At 38.8% G+C, this 13,679-nt stretch overlaps 1 protein-coding gene across 3 annotated transcripts in view; it reads right to left on the reverse strand.

Annotated features, from left to right (window-relative positions):
• The window catches only part of LOC121386311 (zinc finger protein 608-like), a 56,323-nt gene that overhangs the window by 17,288 nt on the left and 25,356 nt on the right, over nt 1-13,679 (reverse strand). For 2 of the 3 annotated variants that reach the window (XM_041517176.1, XM_041517185.1), the window contains one exon: nt 900-4,711. In XM_041517176.1, the coding sequence (XP_041373110.1) occupies nt 900-4,711 (3,812 nt within the window). The remainder of the gene's footprint in view (nt 1-899; nt 4,712-13,679) is intronic. The other variant, XM_041517193.1, reaches the window with a different exon arrangement.

Below are 13,679 nucleotides of genomic sequence, written 5' to 3' on the forward strand. Positions count from 1 at the left end.
ACACACGCACACATCCTTTTTGGAATAACTCACTATAACCTTGAAAATGGTATCCTCATGCATATATATATATTAAGTAATATGTGAATATATCACAGACGTTAATGGAAATATACTTAAAAGCTGCAATCTCACCTCACAATATTATATAGCATAATTTACTAATACAAAATACAAACACAACTGCAGATTTAATAAGATCACAATCTTATATCACCATATTATAAGATCATTTTTAATACAAAATACAAACAAGTACAATTTCAACAAACTCACAATCTCACCTCACCATATTATAACATCACTTACTAATGCAACACACAAACAGTTTTAATAAATTTGTGTTATTGCTATCAATAATTATTGTTAGCTGCCTTCATACAACATACATTTCTGTGGCCACATGCAATGGCATAGCGTGGGTTGCCAGCACCCCGGGGCAAGGTAAGCATTGCGCCCCCTAACCAGTGGACCGTTAGCACTTCCGAAATGAGTCCCTTCCACCAGTCCAGAATTTTGCGTCCAGGGCAATTGCCTCGGTGGCCCCGCCCATGCTATGCCACTGGCCACATGTTTTAACACTTTGTAACACAAAACAACAAAATAGCATCCACTTTCTCCAGATTACACCTTTAAATAAAAACTATTTTTAAAAATATAAAAATAAATTTCATCAAGTCCAGGGCTAGCTCTGGAACTCACCAAATTCACCAATTACAAATTTCAAAAACAACTGTGAAAATCTTATTTTCATTTTGTCAAAAATATTTCTTAAAATAATTGTTATTTTGTCCAAAAAAAAGAACCTGGATTGTGCCATTTTTAAAGTTATAATAGATGATTTGGCGAAATGTTTTTCTCACGCCAAGCTAGCCCTGAAGTCGCAGTATTTTAATTACTTGAATCCTTCTTCCACTCACCTCCATACATCGGCTCATACATGGATGGGAAACCCCCGACGACGTGAGTGTGGTGGTGAGTGTGCACGTGTCTCTGCGTGGGCGGGGAACTCGAGAAGTCACGTGACTTGTCCGCAGAAGCCGACGTTGCTGGGTGGACCGGAACAGACGGCGAAGAAGGATCCAGATTTTTACTTGTGACAGGCGACGGGACCCGCACCCTGGCCTTGTCGCCCAGTTCATGAATCTTATGCACATTCGAGTAATACTGCGACCCGGAGCTTTCGGAACTTTTCGGTTCCGGCTCCGACGGAACAACGGGCACCGGAACCGGAACCGGAACAGGGACCGGAACAACAGTCTTGGTCTCGACCTTCTCTTTCTCCCCCTCTCCGCCCACGTGGTAACCCATGTGGGCCGGGTGCAGGTACGGTGGGTTGGGACTGTAGCCTATAACCTGAGGGTTCATGCGGTAGGCCAGCGAAGTGCTGGGGTCGTACGGGATGTGTCCGTAGTGCGGCGACTGCATGTACGGTGGGTACGACATGTACGGCGAGTACGGAGCAGGCAGACCGGCGGCTGCTGCTGCTGCTGCTGCAGCTGGCGACCCTGCTGTGGAGGACAGGACGCTGCCTGCTGCAGACGGCACACTCCCTGAGGACTGTGGTGTCTGCTGCACCTGCTGCTGCTGAGATCCTCTCATTTTTCCAGGATCAACCGGAGTCCGAGCTTTATCACCACCACCACCAACACGGGGCTTTTCGTCAAGGCTTTTTAGCTCCGAGGTGCTCTTAACCACACTGCCTCCCTCACGTCCATGAATATCCTTCTGTCGGGAATCTCGAGAATCCACAATTTCCTTTTTGACCAAGTCACGTGGCTGATTTTCAAATTTTGCCGTTTCCGAGCCTGGTCTGTGCTTCACGACACTCTCGGAGCTGGTGAGTTCGGGGGGCTTGCTGGCGCTGAGCTCCAGCTTGCGTTTCTGCTGCTCTATGTACTTCTGCTGCTGGAACATTTGCATGCGTCGCGCCTCCTCCTGCTGTTTCTCCTTGTACATCTTGCTGTAGTCCGGATGCATGTCGTATCGCGACCGCTCCATCTGTGACTTCAGTTCGATATTCTCCTTCAGAATCTGATGGTTCTCGTTTTGCTTGTCTCTCAGCGCCTGCTCTTTGAAGTCCCTCTCGCTGGGTCTTTCCACAGAAATGGGCTTCTTATTTTCGACAAGCCTGTCCATGCCGCTGCTGGAGATACTGCCCTGAGTTGCAGAAGGGAGGGAGGGTTGCTTGAGGATTTTAGAACCACCTGGCTGAGGTTCACTGGATGGAGTGACACGGTCTCGCGACGCTGGACGTGAATCTGATGTCTTGTTACTGCTACCACTGTTGTTGTCACCTTCCTTGCCCATCTGTTCCTGTTCCCTGCGTCTGTGCTCCTCTGCTGCCTTTTCATACTGCTGCCGATAATGAGGATCCTGCTGCTGTTGCTGCTGCTGTTGTTGCTGCTGCTGCTGCTGCTGCTGCTGCTGCTGCTGCTGCTGCATCATGTACTGAGGGTCAATGTAGCCGTATGCTGCCAGGTACTGGTATTGTGCTTGAGGAGGAAGATGCTGAAGGTGGGCGTACATCTGCTGCAGCCATTTCTGTCTCTGCATGTCATACTCCTGCAGCTGTTGAGGAGTCATGGTGGCTTGTTGACCGTTGTGTCCTTCAGGTGGCTTGTTCTTCCCATCTCCTTTGTCCTCAGATAAACCCTTGTTGTCCGGTTTTCGTCCGTCTACCGCTCCTACCGACCCTGGCTTCTTGTCATCTACTGACGTTGAAGCTGATGCTTCTTTTCCGAGTGTCTGGCTCTTTGAACTGTTGGGAGATGGGTGCGAGGCTGGCACGTTGGACATTATGTAAGGAGCCTGACCGTAGTAGTACATCCCATAATGAGAAACGTTGCTGCCATCATCCTGAGCTAGCTGAGGTACTGAAGGCTGATCTTCCTTCTTCACAGAGATCGGTTCCTTCTTTTGAGGACTCTCGCTTTGTTGAGGGGAACACGACTCATTAGCGTCCGATATATCCGAGTATGCAGGACTCTGAACATCATCGGTCACTGGAGTCTTTCTGTCGGGGGTGGACACTAGAAGCGAATTAACTTTCAACAAACTGGGAGGTTGTGTCTGCCTCTGCTGTGGAGGTTCACCACCTTTGGCAGACGTTATGACAGAAGGTCCTCGTGAACTTGGTCTTTGCACTTCACCAGGTGCCAGTTTAGGAACCTCTATCGTTGGCACAGTCAGTTCCTTAACATCCTTGTGTGATGATGATGATGTGTTGTCGGTTGGCAGTCTGGACGGAATAGAAGTTGATTTTATCACAGCTGGGCGATCACTTTTTGGATGGTCATCTTTTAGTAGCACTGAGTCTTTGGCGGTGGGTTGTTTGCTACTAGAGTTCACGCTTGCATGCACACTTGCGGAATCTTTGTCCTTCTTCTTTTTCTGCTTGGGCTTTTTGTCTTTCAGCCCCACGAGTGCCGGATTAATGCTATGTGGTTCACCCATTATTGTTGGCTTGGGCTGGATGGGCTTTAAGGATGGAGACATCTGGGAGTGTGTTATAACCGGGGACAGATTCGAGTGGGTCACATTCACATTGCTCGACAGAGCAATCATCTGTGGCGACGGAGCTGGCACAATCGGGCGGTTTGCTGTTTTGCTCTTACACTTTTCGCCTTTCTCCTTCACAGAATCAGATTTGGTCAGGTCCGTAGCCTGAGGGGGTGTAGTCACTGCGGCCACCGTTATCGGGATGGGGTTGGCAACAGAACAGTTTGTTGAGGTGTTGGCCGGACTGCTCACAACAGGACTGATGGCCTGTGTGACCACAGCCACACCACCTAGACATCCCATGGGAGCACTAGTAATCTGGTAGATCTGAGTCACGGGCACACTGCAGCTCTTTAGCGGGGTAGTACACACAGTCGATGAGGAACTAGAACTAACAGCAGAGGCCTCTGACTTCTTTGGAGTACCAACTGTAGAGCTTTCGCTCTTGGAGTCTGATTTACCAGCATCACTTTTTGTCGATTTATCTTGTACTGTGACACTAGATGCAGTAGCAGCAGCAGCAGCAGCAGAAGCAGCACCACCTGCCAAGCTGCTGACTGCTTTAGATGCTTCAGCGATCTCCTTTAACGGAATGTTGTCCTCGTTTTCTTTGTCCTTAACATTCACACTTTTGACGCTCTCTTTGGAGTCTTTATGTTTGTTTTTCTCTTCCTCCTTCGAATCGTTCTGAATTGTGCACTTCCTCTTCTCTCGAGTACACGCAACAGGAGCCGGTGGAGCTTCGCTTTCTGGAACATCAGCCTCCTCATTGTCGTCGTCGTCCTGATTGCTGGAAAGAGTAGAATTCTGATGAGCGTGAGTCTGGTGGTATCTCAGTCCGTTAATGTGTTTGTACTTCTTATTACACTTTGGTTCGGGACACTCGATCAGAGCACCAGACGGACTTTCCGTACCAGGGACGCCTCTAGAACTGGACCGGCATCGCTTCACCTTGGCGTTTTCGGACAAGTCGAGGTCGAGAGGTCGGCCTTTTCTTTTGAGTCCCCCGCCAACGGACACGTCTGACCTGGCGGGACTCGGTGGAGCCTGGAAACCATTGGTGCTGCCACCTCGGCGACACTTCCGCAGTTTCCTCCCTTCCAGGTTGAGTTTCTCATTCACCGGGGTTCCTGCTGATGCCCGGCCTCGTTTACCACGACCCTTCGGGGTCTGGTTTTCCATATCGCTCACTGGAGAGTCACAGTTCAGCCTGAAAAATAACAATGGGAAACTCCAGTTAACACAAATCAAAATCATAGTAATATTGGTAGTTGTAGAATGATGGTTCAGCCTGTGAGATAATGACAAAGTTCAGTTAACACAAACTGATATCATAGCAATATTGATAGTTGGAGAATAATACTGTTAGTTGGAGAATAATACTGTTAGTTGGTGAATAATACTGTTAGTTGGAGAATAATACTGTTGCAGAATTGCACTTCAGCCTGTAAAACAATTTAAAAAATTAACTTAACACAAACTGATATCATAGCAATATTGATAGTTGGAGAATAATACTGTTAGTTGGAGAATAATACTGTTAGTTGGAGAATAATACTGTTAGTTGGAGAATAATACTGTTAGTTGGAGAATTGCACTTCAACCTGTAAAACAATTTAAAAAATTAACATAACACAAACTGATATCATAGCAATATTGATAGTTGGAGAATAATACTGTTAGTTGGAGAATAATACTGTTAGTTGGAGAATAATACTGTTAGTTGGAGAATAATACTATTAGTGGGAGAATTACACTTCAGCCTGTAAAACAATTAAAAAAATTAACTTAACACAAACTGATATCATAGCAATATTGTTAGTTGAAAATCGAAGTTTAGCCTGTAAAAATAAATAAATTCAATTAACATAATTTGGTATCATAGCAGTATTGTTAGTTGTAGAATCAACAGTCCAAATTTGTAAAACAAACAAAATTCTGTTGATACAAATTGATGTCACAGCAATTGTGTTAGATGTAATGAACAAAATACCCCCACATACAGGCACTGTTCTGTATGTTGAATGTTTAATGAAATAAAGTGGGTTTTTTATCTTTTATCTTTATCTATATTTTTAGGTCTTTAGTGTTTTGAGGATTTCGTTGTATAATCTTGCCCAGTTATCAATGCTGTTTGTATGTCTTGTTCACACATATATGTAATATGTTTCACATTCTGATCTATATGTTGAATGTTTTTGGGGGTTTTTTATCAATATTTTAAGGTCTTTACTGTTTTACAGTATTTTAAATTCTGTTCACACACATATTCTGTGGCCACATACATATATACATTACACTTCAACTTACACGCTATTTCATCTACCGTATCTTAAATCAACACCAGGAAAAAAAATCTGTAAACAAACAAAGGTCTAGCCTAATAGGTGTCTGGTAAAGCCAAACATCCCAAGTCAAAATCACGCAGCCTAACGCTAGCAACAGACTTCTCTCATTCTCCCTTCACACCTGGGAGTGGAGACAAAGATCCAGCTTTTGTGTGTGTATACAGGCGGCTAGTGCTTTAGAAAGTAGTATTAATTTGTCAAAGGGACAGAGTTAAGCATGTTTACTACAGAAACACTCATAAAACATTTTAATACTCACTCCCAGTGAAACACAGATCACTATCTGTTTGCTTGGCTTTGAAGCGTACCAGATACTTGGGCAAAAATCTTTATGGTCTCAGACCGGGGATTAAATTTCCTTCTCACTCCTTGCAACAATTATGTCTGGACGTAAATCAAAACATTTTGTGCTGGTTTCAACTGGTGGCTAGTGTTGCCTGGTAACAAAGGAAGAACTCCCAGAACAGTGTTTTGTTTACAAAAGCTATTTAATTGCCCATATTATGATTGGAAAACCACTATTTCAGACCAACAGCCAAGACAGCTGAGGTGTGTGCCCTGGACACGGTGCTTGAACCTTAATTGGATATGTAAACAAAACAATGTATTAAATAGGCATGAAAGAACACAATGGAGGAAAAATAATGTTGGAAAACATTTCAGAATCCTAAAACGTAAGGATTACTCAATGTTATAGGACAGAACTGTTTTTAGGTGGCATAATATATTATTTTATTAATTTTTTAATATTTATTTTTAGAAAATTAATATATATATATATATATATATATATATATATATATATATATACATATTAATTTTTCCATAAAGAAGACAGCATTTACTACTACACTACACATCATTTACTAGTACCATTAATAAAATAATTATTTTTTGAAATGTTTAAAGAAATAAATAAGGCAATTATCACTGCTATTAACATTTTATTTTTATAAAATAATTATTTTTAAAAATAGTGGGACACTGGTGGTTGGAATGAGAAATAACCCAACAAATCTACTGATGGGGAATTGATCATAAATACCATGAAACCTGAAACCAAACCACCACCAACCAAGAAACTAAACACTGCTAAAACTGGGAAGAACATCCCTGTTAAGCGCAGTATACAACAGGTTTATGTTTTTGCTTTGTGTGTATTACTTTTCTGCTGGCAGGGCCAATCAGGTACTTGGGTTTTTCCTTTCACACAATCTGCTCAATCTTGTCTGAACCCTGCTGGCTCTGTACAAATTGACAGAATCACATGGGCTAGGTCTGCTTCACATCAGACTGTAAATCTGGCAACAGATTGCTGGGAACGGCCAGACAATCAGCTCCAGTGTTTGGGCTCACGTCAGTATCTCATTGCCATTGGGGGCATAGTGGTTAAACTATTGGATTTTGTGGCACGTAGGTGCTGGGTTCAGTTCTCAGTACCAGTTTCAACTTAGAATGAGTTTCAATGGTTTTAGTGGGGAGGATTAGGGTTAGGGCAACACACACAACAGTAGATGTATGTGTGTGTGTGCGTGCGTGCATGCATACACGCATTTGTGTTTTATTTTAATGTACTTTTTTGTTTGTAAATATGTTCTTTATTATATAAATTTGTATGTTACACATTATATTTAACATATGGAATGCTTATATCCAAGTTAAATAATATCATCAGTTTATTCAAACCTATTTCATGTGATGAGTTTTGATTCTACGAAGTTTTTTGGGCGTTGTTTTTTTCCACTTAATTGAAAATTTCATTTTCTCAGGACTGGCTTATCTTTCTATCAGTGTGTGTAAAGCTTCCTGGAATCTAGCACTGGCTAACAGGGTGATTATTGCTTGTTGAATTTTCTTTTTGGCTTTTTTTTTTAACTTCTTCTTTTTTTCTATTTCGTTTTCCATGTTTTTTGCATTTGTTTTTTTCACAATTTTGTCTCTCTGACATATCAGAGTCTGTGTAAAAAAAAAAAATTAGAATCCTGGAAGTAAGCACTGAATGACTGTTGCATGTTAGATTTTTGCTTTAATATTTTTTTTTTTTTTTTTTTTTTTTTGCAATTTCTTTTTGCTTGTTTGTTGCATTTGCTTTTTTTTTGCAATTTCTTTCTCTCTCTGGCATATACCCTCTGTATATAAAGAACTTAGAATCATGGAAGCAAGCAGTGTGTAATGTTTAACAGATGACCTGCAGGTGCAGATAGAGTTTCCATATCTCGGAATCCACCGGCTGTCTCCCAAGCGCAATCTCCGACATTCCAAACAGCTTCGAGTGGTTGGTTACCCATGGCAGTCTGTCTGTACACCAACCGAGGTGAACTTCCAACGTGTCTGCTTTTCATTTCAACATTTCTACCAGGCAAACACGCAGAAAGATTTACAAAGAGGAAAAAAAACAGGCTTAGCTTGTTTATACTAAAAACATGAAAATATCTATCGATTTTCTCTTTTCTATTTTTTTGGCAAAAGCTCTTATTTTGTCCTGAAATATTTATTTGTTTATTTATATATTTTACTATGTTTTTTGTCTAATTAAGGTTTAAACATGGTGTTCTAGACAGATTCACACATAGATGTACATACGTACACACATATCAGCATTTCAGATAAAATGTAATCTACTTTACAAAAAATATTTTATGCAATACTTTAAAATGTGCCCAGACCCCAATTTAAACTTGCATTGTAGCCAAGTTGTAAAGTGCCCACTTGATGTGTGGTCGGTCTAGGATCGATTACCATCGGTGGGCCCGTGAGGCTAATTCTCGTTCCAGCCAGTATACCACGACTGGTATACCAAAGGCCGTGGTATGTACTATTGTTTGTGGGATAACGCATATAAAAGATCACTTGCTACTAATGGAAAAATATATTGAGTTTTCTCGCTAAAACTATATGTCAGAATTACCAAAGGTTTGACATCCAATTGCCTGTGATTAATAAATCAATGTGTTCTAACGGCATCATTAAACAAAATAAACTTGAATGTTCTCCTTTCATTCTGTGTGATTTGCTATATACACAATCACACACATTTCCTTTTGACAACTCTCATGGCTTTTTAGCACCTAGCACATTACTATTACTATGATCCACGTTACTATCACTACGAACCACATTGCTATCACTATGATCCACATTACTATCACTATGATCCACGTTACTGTCACTACGACCCATAATACTGTCACTACAACCCATGTTACTATCACTACGACCCACATTACTATCACTACGACCCATGTTACTATCACTAAGACCCATGTTACTATCACTAAGACCCACGTTACTATCACTAAGACCCACGTTACGATCACTACAACCCATGTTACTATCACTAAGACCCATGTTACGATCACTACAACCCATGTTACTATCACTATGATCCACAGTTCAAGGCAACAGCTATATTCACAGAACCGCAACAGGAAGAGCCCGAGGCTGTGGAAATGTAATTTATCACATGTAATCTGTCATTATCTAGATATCCCATAGACCCTGACATTATACATCATTTCTCTCAGATTTGGCAGAGTAAAGCTTTTCTGCAATTTATTTGCTTAAAAAAAAATTAAAATGGTGGGTACAATTGATTTTAAATATACGTTTTATTAAACTTTCTGAAAGAAGAGCTCTGCAATCAGCTGTGCTTCAAATGGTTTCATAAAATCAATTTGCAGCACTTTTTTTTGTTAATTATTGCATATTTACTTTTTGTTATTTATTAATTTTGTACTAGTGCATCACAAACTAATCGAAAATACCAGAGCCTGAAAAATTAATACATAGCAAAAGGATTGTAAGTCCTGAGAGAGTTAATACATAGCAATAGGATTGTAAGTCCTGAGAGAGTTAATACATAGCAATAGGATTGTAAGTCCTGAGAGAGTTAATACATAGCAATAGGATTGTAAGTAAATTAGCCTCAAACCAAATTCTACTGCTCTGCTTATTAAAATTACAGTGGGTTCCGCGTAATTGCTCCTGCACGCAGACTGATACTGGCACTGGTCAATCAGATTAGCCAGTTAGGTTTGATAGCTATTTCTAAACAGAATGTTGAAACAAAAGTCTTTGTGCAACCGAGACTATATTACACTAATTTTTTTTAAACATGCACGTTAAAACACAAAACCCTGTCTAATGTAGGCTGGTTTTCAAACCAAACATACAGTGAAATTAATATGTAATACACTGGTTTTCTGTTTAAATATACCAAACATATAAAATGAAAAAGTCTGTAAAAATAGTCTGCATACTTTATATTTCTCTAAAGAAAGAAAGAAATGTTTTATTTAATGACACACAACACATTTTATTTACGGTTATATGGCGTCAGACATATGCCATATGGTTAAGGACCACATAGATATTGAGAGAGGAAACCTGCTGTTGCCACTTCCATACATACATACATAGATACATACATACATATATGTGTCTGTAAGTTACTCTATAAATAAAATCTACAGTAACACAAATGTAGAAGATGTAGAAAAACGTTTTAGAAACTACAATTTATTTTATTTTGGATCAATTGTAAGCTGCTTTAAAACTGAAACCTACTTCTTTTTTCTGTTGATTACAATGTTGATATAACCACATATGATATCCATACCAGAATGCAAATTTAGAATGAAGCTGTCATTCCATGAATCAAATTTAGAATGAAGCTGTCATTCCATGAATCAAATTTAGAATGAAGCTGTCATTCCACGAATCAAATTTAGAATGAAGCCGTCATTCCATGAATCAAATTTAGAATGAAGCTGTCATTCCACGAATCAAATTTAGAATGAAGCTGTCATTCCATGAATCAAATTTAGTATGAAGCTGTCATTCCACGAATCAAATTTAGAATGAAGCTGTCATTCCATGAATCAAATTTAGTATGAAGCTGTCATTCCATGAATCAAATTTAGAATGAAGCTGTCATTCCACGAATCAAATTTTGGGTCACAAGTATAAAATTATGAGACTGAATCCCTAAGTATCTATATTAAATTATATTTATGATTCTGACTGAATCCCTAAGCATCTATATTAAATCATATTTATGATTCTGACTGAATCCCTAAGTATCTATATTAAATCATATTTATGATTCTGACTGAATCCCTAAGTATCTATATTAAATCATATTTATGATTCTGACTGAATCCCTAAGTATCTATATTAAATCATATTTATGATTCTGACTGAATCCCTAAGTATCTATATTAAATCATATTTATGATTCTGACTGAATCCCTAAGTATCTATATTAAATTATATTTATGATTCTGACTGAATCCCTAAGTATCTATATTAAATCATATTTATGATTCTGACTGAATCCCTAAGTATCTATATTAAATCATATTTATGATTCTGACTGAATCTTAAAAAAAAGCACCCTATATTGAATGCCTGAATATCAAATAGTCATATTTTAAAGGGACATTCCTGAGTTTTCTGCAATTCTTAAGATGTTATCGACTAACAGACTTTTTAATGATTGTAATTACATATCAAATATATTTTTCTTCATAAAATATTAGGGGCTGGTCATTCTAATATTTGTAATAGGATAAATTTATTTTATTTCCTAAAATGTTTAGTTTTTTTATGTACAAAATTATTTGAAGACAAAGTCCAGTTTGGGCTTCTTACAAATATTAAGATGACCAGAAATGTATTGAATATACAGACATTGATATTCTAAACAAGAAAATATATTTAATATGTAAGTTTACTCGTAGAACTATTTTATTAGTCGGAAACATCTTACAATGCAGTAAACTCAGGAATGTCCCTTTAAAATATTCTGAGGTGTCATTAAACAAACATTCCTTTCCTTTCCTTTTTATTATTATTTAAAAAAAAAAAAGTCTGAAATGTTTCAGGCGCTGACAACGTCATCTAGTTTTAGCATCCATCTAACAGAACAGACACGCCAAGAGCAATCTTGTTAGAACCTCCGTAGTCCAGCACAAACACATTTCTTTAAATCAAAACATCAGCCTTCTGGATGTGATCATGGCTACCGAAATATCTCGCTTATTGGTACTCCACAGAAATGGCTGGAAGCCTGCCGAGCTGAGAATTCTCAGAGAAACACTCCTACAGTGATATACAGAGATACTGGTATAGCGATATCCAGAGATGCTGGTACACAGTCAAGACTGAAGAGTTCTGTTCTTTATTAATACCCACACTGGTCCACCTGCCACTGTCTGGCAAATGGGAATTTCAGAGGTTGGAGATAGAGAATTGCACAGAATACTTTACCATGTGGAAAAGGAAACAAACGAAAAAGAAAAGAATGTTAGTTTAACAATAATTGTTCATCATATTTTAAAGTTAAATATTTGTTTGTTTTATTTAACGACACCACTAGTGACTAGAGCACATATAGATTTCATAATCATCAGTTATTGGATGTCAAACATTGAGATACAAAACTGCAGTATACTTTACCATGTGGAAACAGAATGGGAAAAGAAAGGAATGCTTGCTTAACAAATCTATCTTTTTCACATTTTAAAATTAACATTTGTTTTATTTCTCGACACCACTAGAGCACACATACTTCTTGGTAATTCTGTTACATGGTATTCAGAGAGACTACATTTTCCCCACAGACAGAACAGCACATGCCAAGGCATTTTATATACCCACTGTAGGACACACATTTTAAACTATGTGTATTTGATGTTCAACATAATATAGTTATTGTATCACTTTCAGTCATGATAATAAACAGAAGAAATCTGTGTAAACCTATTTGCTGTTTGTGTAAAACTGAAAAGTATGTAGTAACCATAGTAACCAAGACACGACCTGTCTTAGTCCTGGGCTAGCTCTGGGTCCACAGAAGATTTCACCAAATTATCTATCCAACTTGAAAAACTACAGAAACCCAGTTATTTTCTAACAAAATATCAATTACTTCCTGAAATTATTTCACCAAATAAAAAAATAAAAATTGGCCAGATGTTTTTGAAATTCGCAATTGCCGAATTTGGCGAGTGGCAAAACTAGTCCTGTAGTTTGTAAAAAAAAATAAAAAATTCAAACCAGTTCTTTTAATATGTCCGGTGTTTGTAACACTATATTACAGCCATGACTGCGTTCTGATTTGTGAAATATGGCTGACACCGTCTGTCCACGAAATGAGAATTTGAAAGCTCCGAGATAGAGAGTTATTAGCATCTGAAGAGAGACAGAGAGACAGATAGAGAGAGAGAGAGAGAGGGAGAGATCAATAGGAGCCCTCAATAACTGGTTCTGGACTCGACTGGTGTTCAGCTCGCAGTAACATTAAAAACTCATCACTCTCGCTTTTCACACTTCTTTGTGAAGAGTGACAAAGGAAAGGTAATAGCTTTAGCACCAGTCAATCTGTAGTGTAATTTCCAGAACAATTTAGCCAATTGGGTAAACGGACCTCCACTGCTTTAGAAAGAATAAAATGTATTTTTTTCCTTGACCTCATGACAGCTGCCGAGTTAGAGGTCTTACTTTAGGGGGGGGGGGGGGGGGGGGGGGGGAGTTGGTTGGTGGAAAGGTTTATAAATAAAGACAAATAGGCTAGCAAAGTCAGAAGATAAAATGGGATTTTGGTCAGAAGAGTATCCACGTTAATATTTTTACAATCTTCGACATCCTTTAGTCAGTCATTAAAGTAAGAAAGGTCTTATTTTACATTTAAATGGATATACCCTAGTTTTTAAACACTAAGGCATATTTTTTACTATTAGAGCCATTTTTGATAACTGAAATTATACTATACCTAAGATTTTATTGTTTAGATTATTCATTTCCATACATTTGAAGTGTTTTTGGTCA

Source organism: Gigantopelta aegis, chromosome 2 (assembly GCF_016097555.1).
Source record: "Gigantopelta aegis isolate Gae_Host chromosome 2, Gae_host_genome, whole genome shotgun sequence".
NCBI classification, from domain to species: domain Eukaryota; kingdom Metazoa; phylum Mollusca; class Gastropoda; order Neomphalida; family Peltospiridae; genus Gigantopelta; species Gigantopelta aegis.